The following is a 24,551-nucleotide window of genomic DNA, read 5'->3' as shown; positions in this document are numbered from 1 at the left end:
CACCTGTGCAGGACACCGATGAGACACCCACTCACACTGCCTCCTGATAATGAGGGGGGTGGATGCTTGGTGTACACTCCCACACATAGTGGATACAGGGTGCCAGACCATTCTGATATATGTAGTTCACCATGCAGACCAGCAAACTATTAATGACGCCATTATAATTTGGCGGGTTGCCCTGCACTTCCATCAGTGAACCACATTGGTACTGCCACCCTGCATCCTCTCACCATGCAGGTAGCTCCTCCATTTGGTAGTCAGATGCATCTGTTTGCTAGCAAAAATGATGAGAGGAGGATGCATCTATATGCACTCCTCACTCAGTAAGGAACGGCCATTGTCTGTGATTGTGGTCTGGCACCCTGTATCCACCATGTGTGGGAGTGTACACCAAGCATCCACCCCCCTCATTATCAGGAGGCAGTGTGAGTGGCTGTCTCATCGGTGTCCTGCACAGGTGTTATTGGCTCCTCCATGTGGTAGTCAGCTACCTGCATGCTGAGGGGATGCAGCTATATGCACTCCTCACTCAGTAAGTAACGGCCATTGTCTGTGATTGTTTTTAATTCTTGATTTCCCCTTCTGTGATGCATCCATAAAGGGATCACAACCAGCACTCGGATTTCTGCACCCACTCCCCTTGGTCATGTGATCCATGACTCCTCCCACACAGGTGGTCACATGATGATGACATCATCACAGGTCCTGGAAGCTGCTGTCCGGCAGGTCTGTGTCCTCCTGTGGGGGTTGGAGGGTTGCTGGAACTTGTGGTGATTTAGCCCCCTGTAATGTATCCCCTGTAGATAGAATTACTAATCAGTCCGGAGAGGAGGCGGCGGTCACTTGTCCTCAATTACCTGTCCACATCTCTAGGGGGCGCTGGCCGGGACTGTCCGCTGCCGGTAGATCTCCCATCCTGCCCCCTGGCGCTCCCCTCCGGTCTATCCTCACATCTCTGGGGGGCACCGGCCGGGACTGTCCACTGCCGGTAGATCTCCCATCCTGCTCCCTGGCGCTCCCCTCCGGTCTATCCTCACATCTCTGGGGGGCGCTGGCCGGGACTGTCCGCTGCCGGTAGATCTCCCATCCTGCCCCCTGGCCGCTCCCCTCCGGTCTATCCTCACATCTCTGGGGGGCACCGGCCAGGACTGTCCGCTGCCGGTAGATCTCCCATCCTGCCCCCTGGCCGCTCCCCTCTAGTCTATCCTCACATTTCTGGGGCGTACTGGCTGGGACTGTCCGCTGCCGGTAGATCCCCCATCCTGCCCCCTGGCCGCTCCCCTCCGGTCTATCCTCACATCTCTGGGGGGCACCGGCCAGGACTGTCCACTGCCGGTAGATCTCCCATCCTGCCCCCTGGCCGCTCCCCTCCGGTCTCTCCTCACGTCTCCCGCATTCTCTCCAGTATTTCTTGTATTTCGGGGATTTTCTGTAGTTTTATATTTTTCCTCTTCTTCCCATTCAGGTTCTGCAGTATAAACCCTCCGATATCATCTACATGACAGATTTACAGGCCTGATCGTGAAGGAGGGAGGAGAGGAGCGAGATGGCGGAAAGTGTGATACATCTCACCCTGGAGATCCTCTTCCAGCTTACTGGGGAGGTGAGAGACTCTGATGATGTCACTGGGGGCGGGGGGAGAGATTATGATGATGTCACATTACATCATTGTTGCGGTGGTTCTGGGATCACTTTCCATATGGTCCAGTATGGGTCTTGTATGTGTTTCTCCATCTTCTGGCTCTGGTGGGAGTGGTATTAAATGAGATGTGCCTGGCCTCACCTGTGGGTAATTTGTCAGGGCTCTTTAGCCTGGCCTGGTTCTTGGCTTCAGTGGTTTATTTTCAGTCTGCCGTTGGCTGTGGAGATAGCCAGAGCTTGGAGTTGGTTCCCCTGTCTACTTGAGTCTAGGCAAGGCTAAGTACAGCTGATTATATCTGTTACATCTTGTTGCTGTGGTATTCTTCTGTCCAATGTACGGTCAGGTTCGCCCTTCTAAAGGCAGGTTACCTACATATAGGCAGGACCCTTCCATGAGTAGGTTCTTTAAGGACAACATTTCCCTCGTTGCGGTTGTTTTTTATGGTCTACTACTGTTGGGTGTGTATTCGTGATAGTATTTCAGGTTATTACTGGGCTCACACCTCAAACGCACTTCATCTGGCCGTGCTCTAGGTGTGCTGAACGACTGTGGAGGAAGTAGCAAACATCCACAGATTGTCTCCACTTCAAATTCATGCTCAGAACCTCCAACCTCGCCCTCCACCGTGCCAAAACAAGTCTACTTCACCTCTCTAGTCTCCTCACTATCGCACAACCCTAAACGGCTCTTTGATACTTTTCACTCCCTTCTCAGCCCTAAACCACAGCCCCCGGTGACGGATCTCAGTGCCGAAGAGCTGGCTGCTTACTTCAAAAAGAAAAGCAACATCAGTCAGAAAAATAACTTCCTAATCCTAGTCTCCTCAGTACTGCATCTAGCTCCTGCTCACTGTCTGTACTCAGACCAGCAACAGAGGAGGAAGTCTCCACATTGTTCTTCTCTGCTCGCCCCACCACCTGCGCCAGCAACCCTCTCCCTTCCTCCGGCCTCTCTCCCCTCTCCCCTCCTCCGGCCCCTCTCCCCTCCTCTGGCCTCTCACCTCCTCTGCTGGTAGTCTCCCACCACACCACTAGATTCAACCTCTCCCTTACCTCTGGCATTTTCCCCTCCTCATTCAGACACGCCATCATATCCCCACTGCTAAAAAAAAAACCTGACTCTTGACTTGACCGATGTTGCCAACTACCGACCAATCTCCAACCTCCCCTTTATCTCCACTATTAGAACACCTGCTTTATTCCTGCTTTATAAGCTATTTATCAGAACACTCACTCCTCGACCCCCTACAGTCTGGCTTTTGCCCTCTACACTCAACAGAAACCGCCCTTACAAAAGTGTCAAACGACCTCCTGACAGCCGAATCGAGTGGTGATTACTCCATACTGATCCTCCTCGATCTCTCCTCCGAATTTGACACTGTTGACCACAAACTTCTCCTCACTATGCTTCTCTCCATTGGCCTAAAGGACACTGCTCTCTCCTGGTTCTCCTCCTACCTCTCTGACCACTCCTTCAGTGTCTCCTTTGCTGGCTCTACTTCCCCTTCCCTTTCCCCTTGCTGTTGGGGTCCCCCAGAGCTCAGTCCTCGGCCCCCTCCTCTTCTCTATCTATATAGCCCCTATTGGACAAACCATCAGGAGTTTTGGCTTTTTAAGTATTATCTCTATGCTGACGACACACAGTTATACACCTCCTCCCATGACATCACAGCGCCGGTCCTCCAAAACGCCATTGACTGTCTGTCTGCTGTCTCTAACACTATGTCCTCTTTCTACCTAAAACAGAACCTCTCAAAAACTGACCTGCTGGTGTTTCCGCCCTTCACTAACTGATCTCATCCTGACATCTCCATCTCAGTGTGTGGCACCACCATAACTGCCAGACAGCACGCTTGCTGCCTTGGGGTTATATTCAACTCTGTTTTCTCCTTCACCCCCTACATCCAATCTCTGGCCCAAACGTGTCCACTGCACCTCAAGAACATCTCAAGAATCTGCCCCTTTCTCACTGTAGACACGCTAAAACACTCATTGTCGCCCTCATCCACTCTCTGCTCGATTATTGCAACTCGTTGCTGATTGGCCTCCCTGCGCCAGACTCTACCCTCTCCAATCCATCCTGCATGCGGCAGCCAGGCTCATCTTCCTGTCCAGCCACTACTCAGACGCCTCCGCCCTGTGCCGCTCACTGCACTGGCTGCCCGTCAAATACAGAATTAATCAATAAAGCCCTCCACAGCGCACCGCCCTACATTGCCTCCCTCATCTCAATCCACCACCCAGCCCAGGCCCTCCCCTACACTAATGAAATCAGATTACGTGGCCCCTTTAAATCAAAACGCTCATGAGAGCCCGGTGATGCCTTTTGGCCTAACAAATGCCCCTGTGGTTTTCCAGCCCTTTATTAATGAGGTTCTCTAAAACGTCATCTGTCACTCTTCATCTGTCACTCTTCATCTGTCACTCTTCATCTGTCACTCTGTACTAGTATATCTTGAGGATATTCTTATCTTTTCGCTGTTTACTATTTGCACACTTCTCATGTTCTTCAAGTATTGCGCGATAATTATTTGTTTGCTAAAAAGGAAAAATGTGTTTTTGTTTTTTTCCATGCAAGGTATTCTATTTCTGGGACACATTATTACCCCAAAAGGTTTCAAAATGGATCTGGGCCTCGGTGCTACCAGAAAATGTGAAGGCTGGGGTTCGCCAATTACTATCGAAACTTTATTCCAGGTGGTTAAACCTCTGACTGACCTGACAAAGAAAGGTTGTTTCCCTTCTAGAGGCCCCCAAAGGGCATTACAGTTTTTTTGATTTCCTAAAGAGATACTTTGCGATGGCTCTGGTTCTACCCCAACCGGACTCATCCAGGCCTTTCGTGGTGGAAGCTGACGCCTCAGAGGTTTGGGTTGAAGCGGTGCTTTCGCAGGGACGTGGTACGGGGCAAAATCTTCGCCCTTGTGCTTTCTTTTCACGTAAATTTTCTACTACTCAGCCAAATTACGATATTAGTGACAGACAGCTGTGGGCTTTTGAGGAGTGGCGCCATCTTCTCGAAAGGGCTTGACATAAGGTAACGGTTTTTACGAACCAGAAAAACCTGATCCACTTATCTTTACACTATTTTATTAGTATTTACCAGCATAGGTATACAGCATACTGTTTAAATGATCGTTCTTTAGCTGTGAGCTTTTTAGGCTGGAGTCCTAGGGGAAGACCTCAAGGGATCCCTCTGCCAATAACAGCATTAAGGCAAACTCGGTGTCTATTATCCTGTGTTGTGTCATTAGGACTTTGGCTAGAAATAACACTTAATATATTCAACAATGGTCTGTCTGTATGAAAAAGGAAAAGTAGAAAATAAAGATGAGAGGACAGTACCAAGAAAGAAAGAGGGGAAGGGCGGGTTAGAAGGATAGAGGGATGAGGAATGACAGGGATATCTGCAAAGGAGGGTGCCCACTCGCCCCCACGCTCGTGTCCATATTGGCTCACCTACTCCAAGAATTACTGGAACTCTCTTGTCTCCAGGAAAAGGGACCATGTCATTAATTTTTTCCACGCTCTGTGTGATCTTCTGCCATCAGTTCCTCCATATCTCTCATGTGGCCAAGCGTTTGGACAAATTCTACTATCATGGGGGGCTGATGCTCTACCAATGTTTGGGGATCTTGGCTGTGACGTTGGTGTGGCACACAAGAACCTTGCTCAGCACGGATGCAGAGTGACATTCACAAGCACTGCAGTTGAATGCTACTATGCACTGTAGAATAGTGTGTACCATGCCATGCTGAACAGTAACACCACTCCAGGGAGAAAAAAGCCTGGACCAAACCTAGCAGGGGGCTGAAGGGTCCCTGCCTAGAAGCAGAGTAATCGCTTCGATAGAGGCAACCCCACCGTCTTCTTCCTGGACCCAGATTGTCCCTATAGAGGCCTCTGGAGTGATGAACCAAACAGCAACGCAATACAAAAATGAAAACAGAAAATACAACCAAAAAGTAAACAATAGCAACTTATCTGTAAGTAGCAGTACACCCAGCACAGAGGAGCCCCGCACTCCACTACTCCTCTATGGAGCTGAATAGCACTGAGCACAGGCAGGGGTGAGAATATAAGGCTACTCCACACCTGAGGACTGGCAGAGCAATTGGAGAACCACACCTCCAACCTTCTCCCAGGCATGACTAATCCAGGATGCATCCATGCAGCAAAGAGAGACAGCACCAGCAGTCTCTGCATATGGTGCACTAACCCTTGTCCTGCATAACAAGGCGACAGGTCTTGGCCTGCCTTAAGGCCACCATGCCGTGACACTGTAGACAATGGCCTTCGCTGCTGTAAGGAAGTGACGCGAAGCCTTTTTTTTTAGTTGTCGACAAGCTCTCAGGAATAGGGAGCAGTGCCAGTTGTGGTGGTTGAATGACGTTCCTGTGTGTCACCCTTTCATACATAGAACACACGCCTTTCCAGAAGGGCTTCAGGTCTGGGCACTTCCACCAAATGTGGAGGATTGCAGAGTTCCATTGCCAGCACTGGGCCGACACCGATGGATATATGTGATGGATTAGAACTGGACATCTGTACCATCTGGAGAGAATCTTATAGTTTTTTTCTTACTGCTTTTCTACTTTCCTTGCCACTGGTATTTCCCAACGAAGGACAAAAGAAGGGGTGTCTGAGGTGATGTTACCCAGCAGTATACTGTATATACTTGAGAGGCCGTGAGGAAGAAGCATTCCCTGTAGAAACAGGTTTTCAATTGCTGTGGGGGCTTCCCCCACTGAGAGGACTCTCTTTGGGAGTTCAACAAGGCCGATAGCTGTCTGTATTCAAACCATAAGAGTGCCGTGTCTGGCTGTCTGGCCTTGAAGCGGGCAACAAAGCCAGGACCCTGCCTGGAGCTACCTCTATCATGTTTGTTATCATCTGCTTTCCATCACAGGAATTTCTTTGTTTTCCCAGTTGTCTCCACGACAGCACCACCTGAGATGGCCTCCTCCTGATAGGACAGGAAACACACAGAGAGGTTAAAAGCTTCCCCAACTCCCACCTTCCTCGGTGTTCTTCCTGTCCTGCCAGGAGGCAGGATCACTGAGAGGTGCTGGTGGAGACACCAGCAAAAAAGAAAAAAAGAAAAAACTTACAATGGATCGGAGAGCAGTGGGCTTCAGCCTGCCCTCCCTTCCTGAGGATCGTCTCCCGGGATGCCACATGGGGTGGTTTACCCAGGCCAGATTCCACCCACAGTGGCCCATTGGGGGTTCAAAGTGGAGGCCATGGCTTCCTCCGGGCGCGTCGATCTCAGGCTTCCTTAAGAGCTGCGGGACGGAGGGCGTCGTCACGTGACCGACGTGATGACGTCAGTGCGGCAGGGTCTCGCGACACAAGGAGGGGGCGTGGCCAGGGTGCAAGAGGCGACAAATTCAAAAATGTAAAAAAAAAAAAAGGGAATCTGAAAGAAGACTTGCTGGACGTTAAGATAAGCCTTGCAGCTGCAGGCTTAGTGTCTCAAGAGTGACTGCAGCACTTGAGGAGTATAAGTTCTTCAGCACCGGACATTCCAGTCCCAGGGGCGACATCGGGGGTTGTAAGTAGCCAGTGGGGCAAAAAGCATATACATACTTGTTACAATACCTTTGTAACGCTTATTGTGGTATACCTCTTGGTTGTTGCCAGGGGTATAAGAAAGATGCCCCTCCCAAGACTAAACCAAAAAAATGTGCAGAATGTAAAAAAAGGTTGCCATCCACGTACACTAAGCCACTGTGCAGGGCTTGCATAGCCAAGTTAGTTATGGAGGAGTTGGCCATAGGCGCAGGATGTGGTGATTCCCTCGTTTTTCGATAAACCTATAGACGCTCTGGAAAAAGAGTTTAACTGTCTGGACGTTAGAAGAGCAGTCTTGCGATATATTGATGCCACGAGTCACTGGAGACGAACGACAATTTGTTTGTCCAATTTTTCAGTCCAAACAAGGGTAGAAAAGCAGCGAAGAGCTTATAAAGCATTAGATAAAGAGGCCCCCTCGGAACTTACAGCCCACTCCATAAGGGCAGTAGCCTCTTCGTGGGCTGAACATAGCATACCTAGAACAAATTTGTAAGGCCGCAGTATGGAAAAGGCCGCATACGTTCATTAAGAATTACAGGGTAGACGTGTGGTTAGATGAGGATTTGGCCTTTGATCATAAGGTCCTCTCAGCGGCTATCCCAACCAGAAAAAAATCATTTTAGTTGGTACGTCTCAGGTGGTCCTGTCGTGGTGATGACTGGGAAAAGGTGTATTATACCTACCCGATAATTGGGTTTTCAGGAATCTCCACGACAGCACCCGTACATTCCACCCCCCCCTTCCAAAGGAAAATTTATAACCTAATTTCGATTTATTAAGACATAGATTAAAAAAACAGGCTTGGTAATAATTTTAGTTAAAGCTCCTACCCCCGGCAATTCGTTAGAAATCACTGAGGAAGGTGGGAGAGGTGGGGGGGGGGGGGGGGGGTAGCTTTTAACCTCTCAGTGTGTTTCTTGTCCTATGAGGAGGAGGCTATCTCAGGTGGTGCTGTCGTGGTGACTCCTGAAAACCTGATTATCGGGTAGGTATAATCCACCTTTTGTCTAGGAGGGAATGCAGCATTATGGAAAAGAGGGGCCAGGGCTCCCTTGCGCACTGGGAGACTCCCGCTAGACACGAACCCATCCCAGACATCCAGGAAGTTCACTGTGAGCAGGGAGTTTGACGTAACATAGTATGTAAGACCGAATAAAGACAATGTCTATCTAGTTCAGCCTGTTTTATCCTCCTATGGCCGCCTGCACACGAGCGGAAATCCCGCCGCAGGATTTCCCGTGGGATTTCCGCCGCTGAAAGTTTGCATAGGAGTGCATTACAATACGCACTCCTATGCAGACGGCCGCGGTTTGGCCGCGCGAAATCTCGCGCGGCAAACAAACCGCGGCATGTCCTAATTTTCTGCGGGGCACGCACTCACCCGGCCGCCGGCTCCGGTCTGCGCATGCGCCGGCTGCGCGGCAGCCGGCACATGAAAGAGCCGGGGCCGCCAGGCGCGGGTGAGTACGCGCCCGTCCCTGCAGGCTCTTGGGTCGGATCACGCGGCGAGAATTCTCGCTGCCGGATCCGACCCGCTCGTCTGCAGGTGGCCTATATTGTTGATCCAGAGGAAGGCAAAAAACCCCAAGAGGCAGGAGCCAATTAGCCCTTTTGGGGGGAAAATTCCTTCCCGACTCCCTAATGGCAATCAGCCTATTCCTGGATCAACCTGTAATAGTTTCCTACCTCCCTGTATACCCACAGAGGGGGATCTATCTCTGGGGGATAGCCAAGGCAGGGTCTGGATATTAGGTCTGATGGCCCTCTCTATCTCCACCCACTGTTTGAATTTTGAGCAAAAGCACCACTTGAGCAGTCTAGTAAGTATGGCTGTGAAGTAGTAGAGATTAGGACCTGGGGCCCCCACCCCTTCATGTGACCTATGGCGAGAGAGAGTGTGCGATAACTCAGCCTACTCCCCACCCCCCCACAATGAATCTGCAAAAGACTGCCTGGATTTTACTGAAATACTGATCCCTAATTGAAGAGGTAGAGGAATCTGAGGACTAGATCCATCTTAAGAACATTGATTCATCCAAATGTGTCGTGTTTTTTGGCATAAGTGTTCAGCTCTTGGGTTGTTTTTTCCAGCAATGGGGCGTAATTTAGTTGAAATAATTGAGACAATTCAGCAGATACATAGACACCTAAATAATTCAGGGAACAGGACCTCCACTTGAAGGGATAGTGACTGGCCAGCTGCTGAACCTCCTCTGCCGATAGAGAGATGTTCGAGCTTCAGTCTTCTTCATATTGACCTTAAAATTTCTAAGGTGATCAAAGTGTACAAATTCTTTCAAGATGTCCTGGAGAGAAGTCCGATGCAGTGAGGTCATCGGCATACAAGGCTGTTTTATTGTTCGTGGTTGACGGTGATGCCACGTATATCTGGATTGTTCCATAAAGCTATAGCCAGATGTTCCATTACAATTGCAAATAGCATTGGGGACAGTGAGCAGCCTTGTCGAGTTCCATTTCTAATCGAAAAGGTTCCCAATTAAAGGCCATTGGCCCTTAGCTGGGCCGTAGAGTCTCTACTCAGGAAGGTGGGATCTAAGCCAATCTGTTCAAGGATGGCATGCAGGAAACCCCAGTGCACCTGGTTAAATGCCTTTTTGGCATCAACCGAGAGTAGGCAGAGCAGTTGTTTTAATGTTGAAACTCTTAATAGCAGGAGAAGGGTTTTATTAGTATTATTTTAGGTCTCTCTGCCCGGGACAAAACCCACTTGATCATGGTGTATAATTGAGGACAGAAGTGGACCCAGCTTATTTACCATAATTTTGGAATAAAGCTTGACATCGATATTAATCTATAATACTGTTACCATGCGGCGGCTGCCAGGGCCACGGGTGGCTGTTCGGCGCAGTGCTCGCTGGTCCGGGCAGCGATGTGCATGCGCGTGCCTGTGAGTGCTGCTGTATGCACGAGTCCCTGGTTATGGGATTCTGCTGGGAGGTAGTCGCCTCCCTCTCTCGGCCCCTGGATGGAGGGTTCTGTTTATAAGGCTGGCAGTGAGGTCCATTCACTGCCAGTTATTGATTTGTCAGTGTGTTTGCTTCCTGCCTCTGTCAGTCTCCTGTTTCAGCTCTTTGCTTTATCTGCCAGGTCATCCCATCTGCCTCTGTCTGCTTGTATTTTCTGTTGGTTTATTCATCTGCCCTTCCTGTTGGTATTCTACCCTGTTCCTTCTTGGTATGCCAGCGTCCCTCCTCGGTCCCTAGCAAGAGTAGGGACCGCCTCCCAGTTGCCTGCCTAGGGTTAGGCAGAAGTGGAGGCAAGTTGGCAGGGACAGGGGTTGCGGGTAAGTTCTAGGGCAACCCGGGCTGGCGTATCATCGGTAGGATACCGTAACATAATAACTGGCCATTAAAATTACCCTGTGGGGTTTTGTTTGCTCTCCTATGGAGACTATGAGGGCTCATGTCCACGGGGAAAATAGGATTTAGGATCCGCAGCGGATTTCCTGCATGCGGATCCGCACCCCATAGGGATGCATTGACCACCCGCGGGTACATAAATACCCGCGGATCGTCAATAAAAGGGATTTAAAAAAAAATGGAGCATGAAAAAATCTGGACCATGCTCCATTTTCATGCGGGTCTCCCGCGGGGACGGCTCCCGCGGGCTTCTATTGAAGCCTATGGAAGCCGTCCGGATCCGCGGGAGACCTAAAATAGGAATTTAAAGCATTTACTCACCCGGAGCGGACCGCGAAGCTCTTCTCTTCCTCACGGCCGCATCTCCCTTGCTTCGGCTCGGCGGATGTGCCCGGCGCATGCGCGCGGCACGTCGACGACGTGCCGACGACGTGCCGCCGGCGTCAGGAATTCATCCGCCGGCCGAAAATGAAGATCCGGCCGTGAGGAACAGCTGACCTTCTCCGCCCGCGCCGGATAGGTAAATGCTTTTAAATTCTTATTTTCGGCGCTCATGTCCGCGGGGCAGGAGGGACCCGCTGCAGATTCTACATGGAGAATCTGCAGCGGATCTGATTTTCCCCGTGGACATGAGGCCTGAGTGTCCTTGCTAGTCAGTTGCAGGATCTAGTTGGCGTGATCCAAGACCTGTCCGGTCATATGGTGGCCCAGGAGCAGCGGGTGTTGGGGCAGGTTCCAGCCGCCCCGTCTATCCCTGATCCCTAGTGTCCTCTCCCTTAGGTGTTTTCCGGGATGAGAAGCAAATTTTTCATTTTTCAGCAGGCATGTAGACTATATTTCCAGATGCGGCCCGGATCCTCCAGCTCAGAGTCCCAGAAGGTGGGATTGATTATGTCCCTACTGCAGGGTCCTTCCCCCCCCCCCCCCAGACATGGGTCTACTCCTTATCTGAGAGTTCTGCTTGCCTGCAGTCTGTTGATTCGCTTTTTCGAGAACCAGGAGGTATTTTTGATGGACCGGGCGGGGTTAGCAGTATCTCATCTCATGGCATTAAAGGGGTTTTGTCATTTAAAAAAAAATTATCTAAACTTACCTATTCCTTCCCTGTCTGTCTCCTTATCACATCTTCTCCTGGTTGAGCTTCTCCAGTGCCCCAGGTGAGCTCACTGCAGGCTGGGACCAGCTTGTTATGCGGGCTGCATATCTCAAATCCCTTCCTGCTGAGTCAGTGAAGGTCATATCCCTGTGCGGTAGCTTCACTGCCTAGGAAGGAATTGTAATCTATTTCAAAGACAGCTCTCTTGAACAATCTCTGAAGAAAATAGGCAGTGAGCTGTGACATAACGTTCATTGGTTGGCAGGCAGAAGACTGCCAACCAAATGTACGTAACTTCACAGGAAGGAGAGGAATCGGGTAGCTGGAGGTGAAGTGACCCCCTCCCCCGGACTGCAGGAGACAGGAGAAGATAGGGGAGGTGAAGATTTGGTAAGTAGACTGATGGGGGAGGAATAGATAAGTATAGAATCTTTCTTTTTTAGTGACAGAACCCCTTTAAGTCAGGGGCAGCAGTGTGCTGAAGACTATTGCTCTAAGTTTAGTCAGCATACCGGCGAAACCTCCTGGAACTAAGGTGCCCTCAAAGATGTGGGGTTTTTTTTGTTTTTTTGGGGGGGGGGGGGGGGGTCTTTCTGATGCTGTCAAGGATCTAATTATTTGCCATCCCGCTCCCACTTCTCCTATGCCAACTCCTGGGGCCGAGCCTATGGAAGCTGGACATCGGGTAGCAAACTGTCCACAGAAGCAACGGAACATCCATCTGAACCAGCGAGAAAACTACAGGTCCTAAGCGATTGTCGAGAGGATCGCCTAGGATCACAGGTACTCCCTAGGTTGTTGGTGCCTTGCCAGGTTGGCTTTCGAAATTTTATTCGGTCCGGTCAAGCCTTTATTGATTCGGGTGCTGCCGCCAATCTGATTAATTAAAATTTTTTCAGACCTCTGATGACCGAAATTTCCATGCTGAAGCCCCCCATACGCTTAATCAGTATTAATTCGACCCCTCTCTCCGCAGGTGTTGTCCAATGGAGGACTCCCATTCTACAGTTCACTGTGGGTGCTCTCCATTCTGAGAAATCTGTCTTTCCTGGTTATGGAAAAGATGTCTGTTGATGTGGTACTTGGTATGCCCTGGTTGGCACTGCACAACCCCCAATCTGATTGGTCCACCCGGGAATTGACACATTGGGGGTCGTCCTGTCATAATCACTTAACTACTATAGCCGTGTGCTCAGCAGATATCGTACTGGTCCCGGAGTATTTGTTGGATTTTGAGGACGTATTCTCCAAAAAAAACTGTCTGAGACTTTGCCTACCCATAGGGAGTGGGACTGTGGTACTGATCTGATTCCCGACAGTCCCTTCCCTAAGGGAGCCATTTTCAATTTGTTGGGGCGTGAGCACAAAGCCTTTAAGTCCTATATCTCGGAGGCTCTGGCCAAACGTCATATCCGTCCGTCCAGGTCCCCTGCCGGGGCAGGTCTCGTCTTTGTAGAGAAGAAGGATGGGACACTAAGGCCTTGTGTGGATTATTGGGCTTTGAATAAAAATCACAGTGACGAACCAGTGCTCCTTGCCCCTAATTCCAGACTTGTTGAATCAGGTGGTAGGGGCCCACTGGTTTTCCAAACTGGACTTAAGGGGGGCTTACAATTTAATTCGCATCCGAGAGGGAGATAAATGGAAGACTGCGTTCAACACCCCGTTAGGATATTTTGAATGTCTGGTCATGCCCTTCGGACCCTGTAACGCCCCCGCTGTGTTTCAGGGTTTTATGAACGCGGTCTTCCACGACTTCCTGGGGGTATTTCTGGTCATATATCTTGATGACATTCTGGTGTATTCTCCAGACTGAGATTCACATGTGCGGCACCTGAGGTTGGTCCTGACCAGTTTGCGCGAGTATCAGCTTTTTGTCATGGGGGAGAAATGTACATTTAATACTAAACAAGTGTCCTTCCTTGGGTTATGTAATCTCACCCACGAAGATTCGGATGGAGTCTGATAAAGTAGCAGCAATCTCCAAATGGGTCAGACCAGACAACCTTAAGGCTCTCCAGAGGTTTTTGGGTTTTGCAAATTTTTACCGTAAATTCATTAAGAATTACTCGATTATCGCTCAACCCTTGACCAATCTGACTAAGAAGGGGGCCGACTTGGTAAAATGGTCGCCTGCGGCCCTAGAGGCTTTTAGTCGTCTAAAAAGAGCGTTTACTGCTAGTACAGCCAGATGCGCGATGACCCTTTTTCATTAAGGTAGATGCATCTGAGGTGGGGGCAGGGGCTGTATTGTCGCAGGAAGTCAGTGGGAGATCTGGGTATAGTCCATGTGCATTCTTTTCGCGGACGTTTAGTTCAGCAGAACGCAACTACGACGTGGGTAACCGTAAGCTACTGGCGATCAAATGGGCTTTAGAAGAGTGGCGACACCATCTTGAGGGTGCTAGACACTCTATTACCGTGTATACCAATCACAAGAATTTGTTATATCTCGCCAATGCTAAAAGACTCACAGCTCGTCAAGCCAGGTGGGCGTTCTTTTTCACTAGGTTTAATTTTGTCATGACATATATCCCAGGAGAGAAGAACGTGAAGGCGGGCACCCTGTCACGGAGTTTCGGGGCGCCGGAAAGTGAAACTATAACTGCCGAGAATATCTTGGCACCTGGGGTGGTGTTGGCAGCTGTAGAATCTAACTTTGTCCCTCAACTACAGAACTGTCAGCAGGACGCTCCTTCGGGTGTGCCGGAGGGCAGATGGTTTGTACCAGAGGCCTTATGTCCCAGAGTCATGGAATAATCTCATTCGTCGGTGTTCGCAGGCCATCTGGTGTTTGAGGACCCTGGATTTTTGTTCTAGACACTTTTGGTGGCCAGGCATGTCTCAGGAGATCCGCGACTTTGGTAAGGGATGCTCTGTCTGTGCTCACAATAAAAGTCGTCAGCGTCCACGGGAGGGTCCTCTGAGACCCTTACTGGTACCTTCTCATCCGTGGTCGCAGTTATCGGTAGATAATATAATATTTACGGTTGTTTGCTAGCGAAAAGGTATCACAGAAGGGGAAATATAAAAAAATTTAAAAACAATCACAGAAAATGTCTGTTACTTACTGAGTGAGGAGTGCATATAGATGCATCCTCTCACTCAAGCTGACTCCCTCTGACAGAGGGAGCCCCCTCCGTCAGCCCTTTACATGGCTGTCCTCTAACAGCCAAGCACCAGCTCTCCCTGCCACAGAGACCATCGGCTTGATGGTCTCTATGGCAACTGTAAACAAACTAGTGCAGGAGTTTAAAATTAAAAGCGGGAGATTGCCGGCAGATCGGCAGTATCTCTCAGCTTCTTACTTCAAACTCCTGCACTGTTCTCTGTGGGTCTGTGCAGGCAGAGCACACTGCCACAGCTTATGGCATTGTGCTCTGCAGCTCCCACAGTGATACATAGCCCGGAAATCTTCCGGGCTATATCACTATCGGCAGTGGAGCTCGTTCCGGAAAATTTCCGGGCTTGCCACTCAAGGGGTTAATGACTCCATGATAATTCGGCGGGCTGCCCTGCATATCCATCAGTGAACCACATTGGTACTGCCACCCTGGGCTCCCCCTGGAGTCTTAAAGCCACACTGCATGTGAATGATAGATAATAAATGCAAGGCATTGGTAGGATGTTGGCCAAGATACATGAGCCCACTAACCACTTCACGGTTCCTTGCGTTGTAGTGGGTCCCTACACTAATATAGATGCATCACAGAAGGAGAAATAAATTAAAAACAATCAGAGAAAATAGCTCCTCCATTTGGTAGTCAGCTACCTGCATGGTGAGAGGAGGATGCATCTATATGCACTCCTCACTCAGTAAGTAACGGCCGTTTGCTGTGATTGTTTTAATTTTTTTAATTACCTGCTACCTTCATGGTGAGAGGATGCATCTGTTTGCTAGCGAAAAGGCTCATCAGTGGGCAGAGTTCCGGCCGTTGGCAGAGTTTTCGCTAAACAACCGCACTTGTTCTTCCACTGGGGTATCTCCATTCTTTTGCGTATACGGTCAGCATCCTCGCTTCCTTACAGCAATCCCTACTCCATCTGTCTGTCCTGCAGCTGACGTCACCACAGATACGCTGCATGGAGTATGGAAAGAAGTACAGGAAAACTTGGAAGCAACAGGGGCTCGTATGCAGTTGCGTAGTGGGAGGAGTCTGTCGGTATCTAAACCTTACAGGGTGGGACAGAAGGTATATCTGTCATCTAAAAATCTTAAATTAAGGGTCCCGTCCTTGAAGCTGGCACCGCGTTACGTGGGTCCGTTTGTCATCACATGTGTGGTGAACCCTCTCGCCTCTGAACTGGGTTTGCCAGCTACATGGAGGGTTCACAGGGTGTTCCATAAGTCTTTATTGAAGCCTTTTGTCCCTTCGGTGATGTCCCGTGTAAACGGACCCTAACTATGTGTTTATGTTAATATAGTTTAGTATTGCTATTTTTCTTGTTGATTTCTCTTATCTTTTAATCCTTAATTCCAGCACAATAAAGGTGTAGCCTTCTATATAAAGGCCAATAGTCCAATCAGATACATACACTTATTGCATTCTGAAACGTAACAGTTTATGTGCTGTGACAGGTGTGTCAGAGCATGATGGCCCAGGATTCACCGTATGTTGACTAGCTGGAGTAGGTTAACAGTTCTGTTGAAGGACCTAATCTAGGCTGCGGGAAGGTGGTCTCTTGGGGTTGAACAGTCTACTGCTGGGTCTAAGGGGATGTTGATATCCACCCCCCCTTCCTTACCTTACACTAGGATTATGTCCTCTGCAAAGTTCCAAAGATACAGGAGGAGCGAATGACCTACCCAAATCTGTCCTTGGTTGGGGAGGTACCAATTAAGCAAAGTATGGGTTTTACTCCAGCTCTGATTTTGAGAAAGACATGCCTGGCCTTGCTGTCAACACAGGAGTCCAGAACCTTGTGTGGTAGTTACCTATAGATGGTGACCGACACTCCCTTAGCTTTTGCAGATGGGTTCGTGCTGTGAAACCAGGACGTGTAGTACCTGCCCTTGATGGTAGGGGTGTGCCCGGACAGGAAGTGAGTCTCCTGCCAAAACCAGATTTGGGACCTTTGTTTATGCGACTGGTACAGGATTTGTGACCTCTTGTGTGGGAAATTCAATCCCCTTACATTTAGGGAACATATGCTCCCTAAGCGTAAGGGTACTTGGCTTGGGTGCAGTTAATTTCCCGTCACCCGTTAGATAAAAACAGCTGTACTTGCCTTGCATAGACTCACAGCTGTTACATCTTTTTCACTGTGGTATTCTCCTATCCTACGTAGGGTCAGCTAGTGGCCTAGGTATGTGGTCAGGTTCGCCCTTCCCTGAATAGGTTCTTTAGTGATAGCATTTCCCTCGTTGCGGTTGTCGTTTTTGTTGACCACTGTTGGGTGTGCATTTGCAATAGTATTTCAGGTTATGGATCCAGCGCATCCCACTTAGACATGACAATCATTATCATCTATGGTGAGAACTGATGATATCACTGGAAAGGGGAGGGAGTCTGATGACACGTTACATCTGAAGTTCCGAAAGGGGTCTATATGGATACCCAAGCGTCGATTTTTGACTTGCTAGAGGTCCATGTCACCAAGGAAAAAAAATCGGAGTTCATGAGATGTAAATGGACCCCATTTAGGCAGGTCCTCATCAACTTTCTGTAAGTGACATAATACACTTTACACAGATTATGTACATAATACTTATGATAGACATAGAAGTTACTTCCTGCTTTGATATTTCATAAAATTTGTTTATGTAGAGTTCTTGTAAAACTTCTTGGTCTCTGGCGATCGACAAAACAGACCCGCGCAGTGGCTAATTTACCGATGAAGTATCTACTGAGCCTCGTTTTACCGTGATCCCCCGGAGCCCAAGAAGTTTTGCACAAACTATATTGATCTGCTTTGTGGTGTGCTATGCTCATGTGCAAGTTTTTACAAGTTTTCATACCGACAGGAAATTGATTGCAAATCACTGGATGTGGAGATTTGAGATTATAACGCACTAATTTGAAGCCCAAATGTTGAATAATGGCTATCAGAGCGTCCGGCTCCTCCCACTAACAGCATTGTTTGTGTATTAATTTTATGTAAGAATTTTACTAGGTTCTGATTTGTTTCTTCCCAAATCCAAATATATACTTGTGTCTTTTCAGTAAGGATCTGGATAAAAATTGTAAGTTTTTTTCTTTTTTACAATTGTCTACTCTTCAAAAAACTCTCTCAAAGTGAGCAGCATTTGACTTTAATAAGTTAGGGAAAATTAGGCAGGCAGGGGGTCTGCGGAAAACAAAATCGTCAAGGGGTCCACAGAGCAAAAAAGTTTGGGAACCTCTGCATTACATCATTTTTATCTATGGGGATAACAGATGATGTCACTGGGGAAGGGAGAGATTCTGATGTCATATTACACAATTCTTATGGTGATAACAGATGATATCACTATATAGAGGGAAGAGATTCTGATGATGTCACATTACATCGTTGTTACCTATGGTAATAACATATGATGTCACTGGAGACGTGACAGACTTTATGGGGATGACAGATGATGTCACTGGAGAGGGGGGAGCATGTCTGTAGTAATATTTATTAATGTTTTCCCATATACAGGATTACACAGTAGTGAAGAAGACATCTAGTGATGGCTGTTGGGCCCCTGTGTGTGATGGATGGGGAAGACCCCTAAGCACAATCTCAGTGCCCCCACCTCACCCCCTGATACATGAGAACATCAATGTGCAGAAGATTCTAGAACTCACTAACAAGATAATTGAGCTGCTGACCGGAGAGGTGATGCTGCAGGGAATGCTGGGACATTATACAGTAATAGCACTGGAGGCTTCTGGGTGATGACTGTATGTTGTGTTGTCAGGTTCCTATAAGGTGTCAGGATGTCGCTGTCTATTTCTCCATGGAGGAGTGGGAGTATTTAGAAGGACACAAGGATCTGCACAAGGAGGCCATGATGGAGGACCACCAGCCACTCCCATCACCAGGTAATAGACAGGACTAAATCCACGGGGACTTTATTATCTGTATATAAAGAATGACTTCAGTGTCCATCTGTGTTTCCTGCAGTTCCATCCAGTAAGAGAAGACCCCCAGAGAGATGTCCCCATCCTCTTCTTCCACAGGACCATCAGGTAGATGGAGATGTCCCTCTGATCTGTAGAAGGCTGTGAAGCTCTTGTCTTCAGTCTTATTAGATGTCTTCTCCTTGTGTGATGAGGCCGGTGGAGATGGCAGGATTACCGCTGACCAGAGACATTACATCTTGTCTGGATCTTCTCCCAGTGTTCTGGCGGTGGAGACTGCTGGTGGGAATAAGGAGCCAACAGGTTGGATTTATATCTATCTGCTCCTTTATATCCCCCGAGACAAGCAGCGGATGTGTCTGGTAGACGCTGATCTCCTCCACTGAGACAATGTGCAGCGTGTCTAGCCATGCCGGATATACATGTGTATGAGGATCCTGAGGGGTCATTGAGCCGCCATGTAATATCTATGTCCGGCTTCTAGACCTGCAGCTATGTGGCTCAGATAGCTACTCCTGTCAGGTCATTATGTCATGAAACATTCTACACAACTTCTCCAACCAGAGGAATAGCTGTGGTCAGCGGCACACCAAATTAGTCCACTCTGTGGTGAAGTAATCATCAGAAGTGCTTGCTTTGTAGTATAGGGCTTTAGACTCCTCAGCCTTCAATATTCAGACCAAGATATATATAGGAGTTCCGCACTCAGGAACTCAATCCGGCATCATGTTGGTAAGTAAAATTGTAGAACTTTGTTTTTCCTCCATAAAATGCATGGAATGTTTCGACTAGTAAGACACCGGTCTTTGTCAAGCATCTTTGAGCAATTTCACTTACTAACATGATGCTGGATTGGATTCCTGAGTGCTGAACTCCTATATGTATCCATGACTTCTCCAACCATCTGCTGACTTTTTTACAATATTTGTCTTACAGCTTTTGTATGAGGATGAAGATCTGACCGATATTAATGCTACAGAGATAAATGTGAGGATCAAACAGGAGTGTGAAGAGGAGATTCCTACAGGTGACTGCCCAGGTGAGTAGGAACCAGTAAATACCGCAGAGAACAATGTAGACATAGACCTAGATAACTGAATCGAGATGAGGGGAGCGGGAGTGATGAGCAGGACAGACAGCAGAGTACATCAGTACAATAGTTTCTTGCCCTGGACTTGCTCACCAATCAGTGGAAGAGTGACAGCCAGCAAATAGGTAGCCAGCTTTTTGCCATGCTAGGCTCTGAGCTTAAGAAGGGGAGAAACAGGATTTATCTGATGCGCTGCCCCTTCTATGCCTAAGGGAAGCTCATAGACAGGTGTAACAGGACAAAGGTGATGTGACTCAAAGTGTACTTGCACTCTAAGTCCAAGGCAGTTTAATGGACATCCCTTGCTGACCTATATCTCATCTGAACTCCTTGGCATCAGCCAGGTACATGACAACTTCTCTCATCTACAGCATAACCATTACATACATATTACTCTGCTGTAGGCATCGCCATAAAATGCTCCGTAGGAGCTGCGTCCTTTCTCAGAAAACGTGTAAAACGTTGCAAATGTACTATAATCCAGAGGTCGTCATGCATTATACAGCAATCACGGTTCTAGTGAAGGGAGCTGCTGTGCCGTGGTCATGGGACTGATGAATGTCCCGTGTGCATGTGATGTACTCACAGTGATACATGTGAGGACTCGTCTTCTCACAGCACTTCATAGCTCAAATGCATCTCTACATCTTGGAGGACCTTATATGGTTTTCAGATTCTCTATACCTTTCATGGCTAAGTATGATATTATGGAAGAGCAATAAAAGCCTTAGGCGTACCTGTCCACAGTCTTCTTTATCCCTATTACGGATGTGCCAGCTGGGGCACATGCGCAGTACAGATTATGCCATGCCGTCTATAGGTGATGACACAGATCCCGCGAACTTTCCGCAATGATGATTGTTGAAGGGCCATGGGTCAGGCGGCTTTCATTGACTTCAATGGAAGCCATCCGTGTGGAAAGTGCACAGAATCGCAATCAATTTCCACTTGTGTAGAGGAAATCGCGTTTTACCATAGCATGCTATGGGTGGTATTTGCTGTAGAATCCGGAGGCAGATACCCGCTCCGGATTCTGCTATGCAAATCTGCCCATGTGCACCTGGCCTGAACTTGGTGCAGAAATGGCCGAACTCTATATGGCATATACTTTATTGTACCTTAAGCTAATGATTAACAAAGGAGGAGAGTCCAAGGCTTGTGGAGTACAGAATTCTGCAAATTTTCTTTCCTATTCCCCAGTGCCCTCATTTTATTGATGGTATTCACCATTAGTTACTTTATAAGATCAGATTCACACATGGTCTTTGGTGTTGAAGTATGAAAGCGTAGATGAATTGTCCTCCTCTATTGTATCTACTTCTAGATTTGGTTAAGTAATAGAAAACCACAAGTACTGATCCGGCCTTCCACTTGCTCCGCAGCTTTGACTTCTTCTTACATGAGCATATCTCTCCTCGCATTTACCATGCTCTGTGATAAAGTGCATGTAGCTGCCATGAAGTGCTAAATCACAACTGAAGGGGTAAAGGGTGGAAACCGGGGTTCCCCAAATGGCGCCTCCAGATATAGCCCAGACAGCTACACCTATACATGAACCTATGAAGATGGAGACTTCATCACAGAAGTCAAAAAGTGCACCATCGACCAAGCATCATGATCTACTTGTCCTCACTGTACGGTCTACTGTTAGATTGGGATCTTTATTACCCCCACGGTCTTAGTTACTAATTAAATTCTGAAATGTTTCTATAGAAATGTTTTATAAAAGATCAATATTTTTATTATAATATTTAAAAATAGTGAAATCCATTTTACTCTTCACAGATGACGGTAGCCGGAGCTTAGAGGAGTGTCTGATATCTGCAGATGGTAAAGTTGTTGCTTGTGGGATCTTAGAAGATACATATGAAGAACCTGCTGTTATCCCAGATATGTTCTCAGTCCTTCACACCAAAGATCCATCACCGGGTCCTCTTATGCAGGTCCAATCTTCTGATTCATCACAGACTGATAAGCAGAAGAAAAATCGCAGAAGGAATGCTAAATATCAAATTGCTCACACTGGGGAGAAGCCGTATGCTTGTGCAGAATGTGGGAAATGTTTTACTAAGAATAGAAATCTTGTTAAGCATCAGAAAAATCACACGGGAGAGAAGCCGTATTCATGTCCAGAGTGTGGAAAATGTTTTTCTTATAAATCAGATCTCGTTACACATGAGAGAAGTCACACAGGCGAGAAGCCATTTTCATGTTCAGATTGTGGGAAATGTTTTAGTTTGAAATCACAGTTGGTTAAGCATCAGAAAATTCACACAGGGGAGAAGCCGTATTCATGCCTAGAATGTAGGAAATGTTTTTCTTATAAATCAGATCTTGTTAAACATCAGAGATTTCACATAGGGGAGAAGCCTTTTTCATGTTCAGAATGCGGGAAATGTTTCTTTTACAAATCAGATCTAGTTACACATCAGAGAATTCACACAGGGGAGAAGCCGTTTTTATGTTCAGAATGTGGGAAATGTTTCAGTAGGAAATCACTTTTGGGTAAGCACCAGAGAAGTCACACAGGAGAGAAGCCGTATTCATGTTCAGAATGTGCAAAATGCTTTTGTTTGAAATCGCAGTTGGTTAAACATCAGAAAATTCATGCAGAGCAGAAGCCATATTCATGTCCAGAATGTAGGAAATGTTTTTCTTACAACTCATATCTCATTAAACATCGGAGAATTCACACAGGGGAGAAGCCATATTCTTGTTCAGAATGTGGCAAATGTTATTCAGATAAATCAATTCTTGTTAAACATCAGAAAATTCACACAGGGGAGAAGCCATTTTTATGTCAAGAATGTGGAAAATGTTTTCCTTACAAATCAGATCTCCTTAAGCATCAAAGAATTCACACAGGGGAGAAACCATATTCATTTCATAATGTGGCAAATGTTTTGCAGATAAATCATGTTTTTACAGATATCAGAGAAGTCATGCAGGGGAGAAGCAATTTTAGCCATTTTCATGTTCAGAATTTTTAAAATGTGTTAGCAATAAATCAGAGCTTCAGAATGTACCAAATATCATTCAGATAACTCCTCTGTTGATCAGCATCGGAGAAGTCACAGAGGGGAGAATTCACAGGATTTTTATGTTCAGAATGTGGGAAAGCTTATTCAGATAAATCAATTCTTGTTAAGCATCAGAGAATTCACAATGAGTAGAAGCCATTTTAGTGTTTGTGGAAAGTCTCTTAACCAAAAGGAAATAGAATGAATCAGCACTTAGATTTCTTCTGTATTAACACTGGGTTAAGAAGCGGTTTCAGGCCCATGTGTGTCACACCCATAGGTTCTTATTCAAGGCATAAAAATAATGCATGCTGATGATGGCTACTATTTTTGTTTTTTATCGGTTTTTAGTTTCACTACTGACATCGGATCGGTGTGTGTTGTTAATTCCTTTAACCTGACATGAATGAAACACTTTGTCTTTATCCTCACATTCCATATGTGTGTTTTATTAATAAAACTGTAACGATTCACCCCTGTAATTCTTATCAGCCACCATCCTCGTCCCTCAAGAGAAGATCCTCATGATTAGGTGTATTCTCATCATGGCTTTCCATAGTTGAGATAAGAAACCACTGCCATGTCTACTGGACAGCGTCTAGAGCCTATGAAAAGAATCAAGTGCTTAGTGCAGTGCTGATTACCTTCAATGAGAGCTACATAATCAGCGTTAAGCGCTCGGCTATTTCTGACAGGTGGTCCGAACAAAGCGGACAGGTTTTCCCATATTGGCCATCAAAAGCGGAGATGGGCATGTAAGGGTATAATTTGATGGTAAACATTTTCGTGTGCTGTGTCTTGTGGTGTATTTTTCCTTTTTAATAGACATCTATCATAGGGCAATAAGGTCTAAGGAGATAGCAGGGGTCCCTGGGTTTGTGTCCTTTGTTCCATGACCAGAGTCCAGTGAGAGGCTGTGTGTGCACAGCAAGCTGAAGTAAGGGAAAGGACAGCAGTTAGGAGTCTGTAGAGGGACTGTGTTCCAGACAAAGTAAAGCAACAGCATCTGAGTAGGGGCAGCTGGTTTGTTCGTGTTTGTTAACACTGCTTGAAATATAGCTGCCTCCAGTAAGCTTTGCTGGAAGTTCAAAGACATATTGCAATACTATCAACACTACAGCCAGAGGGACCGTTGTTGAAACTGCATGAGAGAGCGACACGCCATTCCCCAGCTCTTTGCATCGGAGATCGCCAACGGACTTTGGGAGTCTCTTGACCCTTACCATAGAACAGAATATGCCAGAGGTCGTAAGTAGGGTTTGGCCTCAATAAAAACAGTGTGCACACCTGCAGAGAGACAATTGTGGATTGGAAAAGAGACTGAGGCTTCCATGTTTACAGTTCAGAGACTTCTCCTTGGGAATCATTGACAATTTCTCATTCCTTGCTCCAGGACTATCTTTTTGAATGGAATTAAGTTAATCACAGACTGTATGCAGCAAGTCGCTATTGTTAAATCAACTTGTATTGTTCATGTGTTTACTAAGTATTCTTTGTTTGAAGTGCAGTACGAATATTGTGGTTATAAGCAGATGAACTACTTTACAGAAATAATCCTAATTGTGACACTAGTTAGAGATAGGTGGGATTGAGAAACATACTGTCTTCTTTAAGTGATTTTTCTTGTTATCCTAATCTGAATGATGATTTTTTTCTTCCATAGCTACTTGTTATAATAAAAGTTTATATATTTTTGTA

The 24,551-nt window shown here is 47.1% G+C and overlaps 2 protein-coding genes across 2 annotated transcripts in view; both read left to right on the top strand.

The window, feature by feature from the left end:
- Positions 1-659: 659 nt before the first annotated feature.
- Positions 660-24,551, top strand: part of LOC136628683 (zinc finger protein 420-like) — a 312,230-nt gene continuing 288,338 nt past the window's right edge. The window contains exon 1 of the mRNA XM_066604789.1: positions 660-729. The gene's annotated coding sequence lies outside the window, so the exon portion shown is untranslated. The remainder of the gene's footprint in view (positions 730-24,551) is intronic.
- On the top strand, positions 692-24,551 carry LOC136627284 (oocyte zinc finger protein XlCOF22-like). Its single transcript, XM_066602268.1, has 7 exons — positions 692-729; positions 1,469-1,606; positions 18,319-18,498; positions 18,581-18,704; positions 18,787-18,851; positions 19,680-19,782; positions 21,619-24,551. The coding sequence occupies exons 2-7, from the start codon at positions 1,550-1,552 to the stop codon at positions 22,821-22,823; spliced, it is 1,734 nt and encodes a 577-aa protein (XP_066458365.1). The 5' UTR covers positions 692-729; positions 1,469-1,549; the 3' UTR covers positions 22,824-24,551.

The sequence above is a fragment of the Eleutherodactylus coqui genome, chromosome 5 (assembly GCF_035609145.1).
Source record: "Eleutherodactylus coqui strain aEleCoq1 chromosome 5, aEleCoq1.hap1, whole genome shotgun sequence".
NCBI classification, from domain to species: Eukaryota; Metazoa; Chordata; class Amphibia; order Anura; family Eleutherodactylidae; genus Eleutherodactylus; species Eleutherodactylus coqui.
This window is presented reverse-complemented; position numbering and strand designations above follow the sequence as displayed.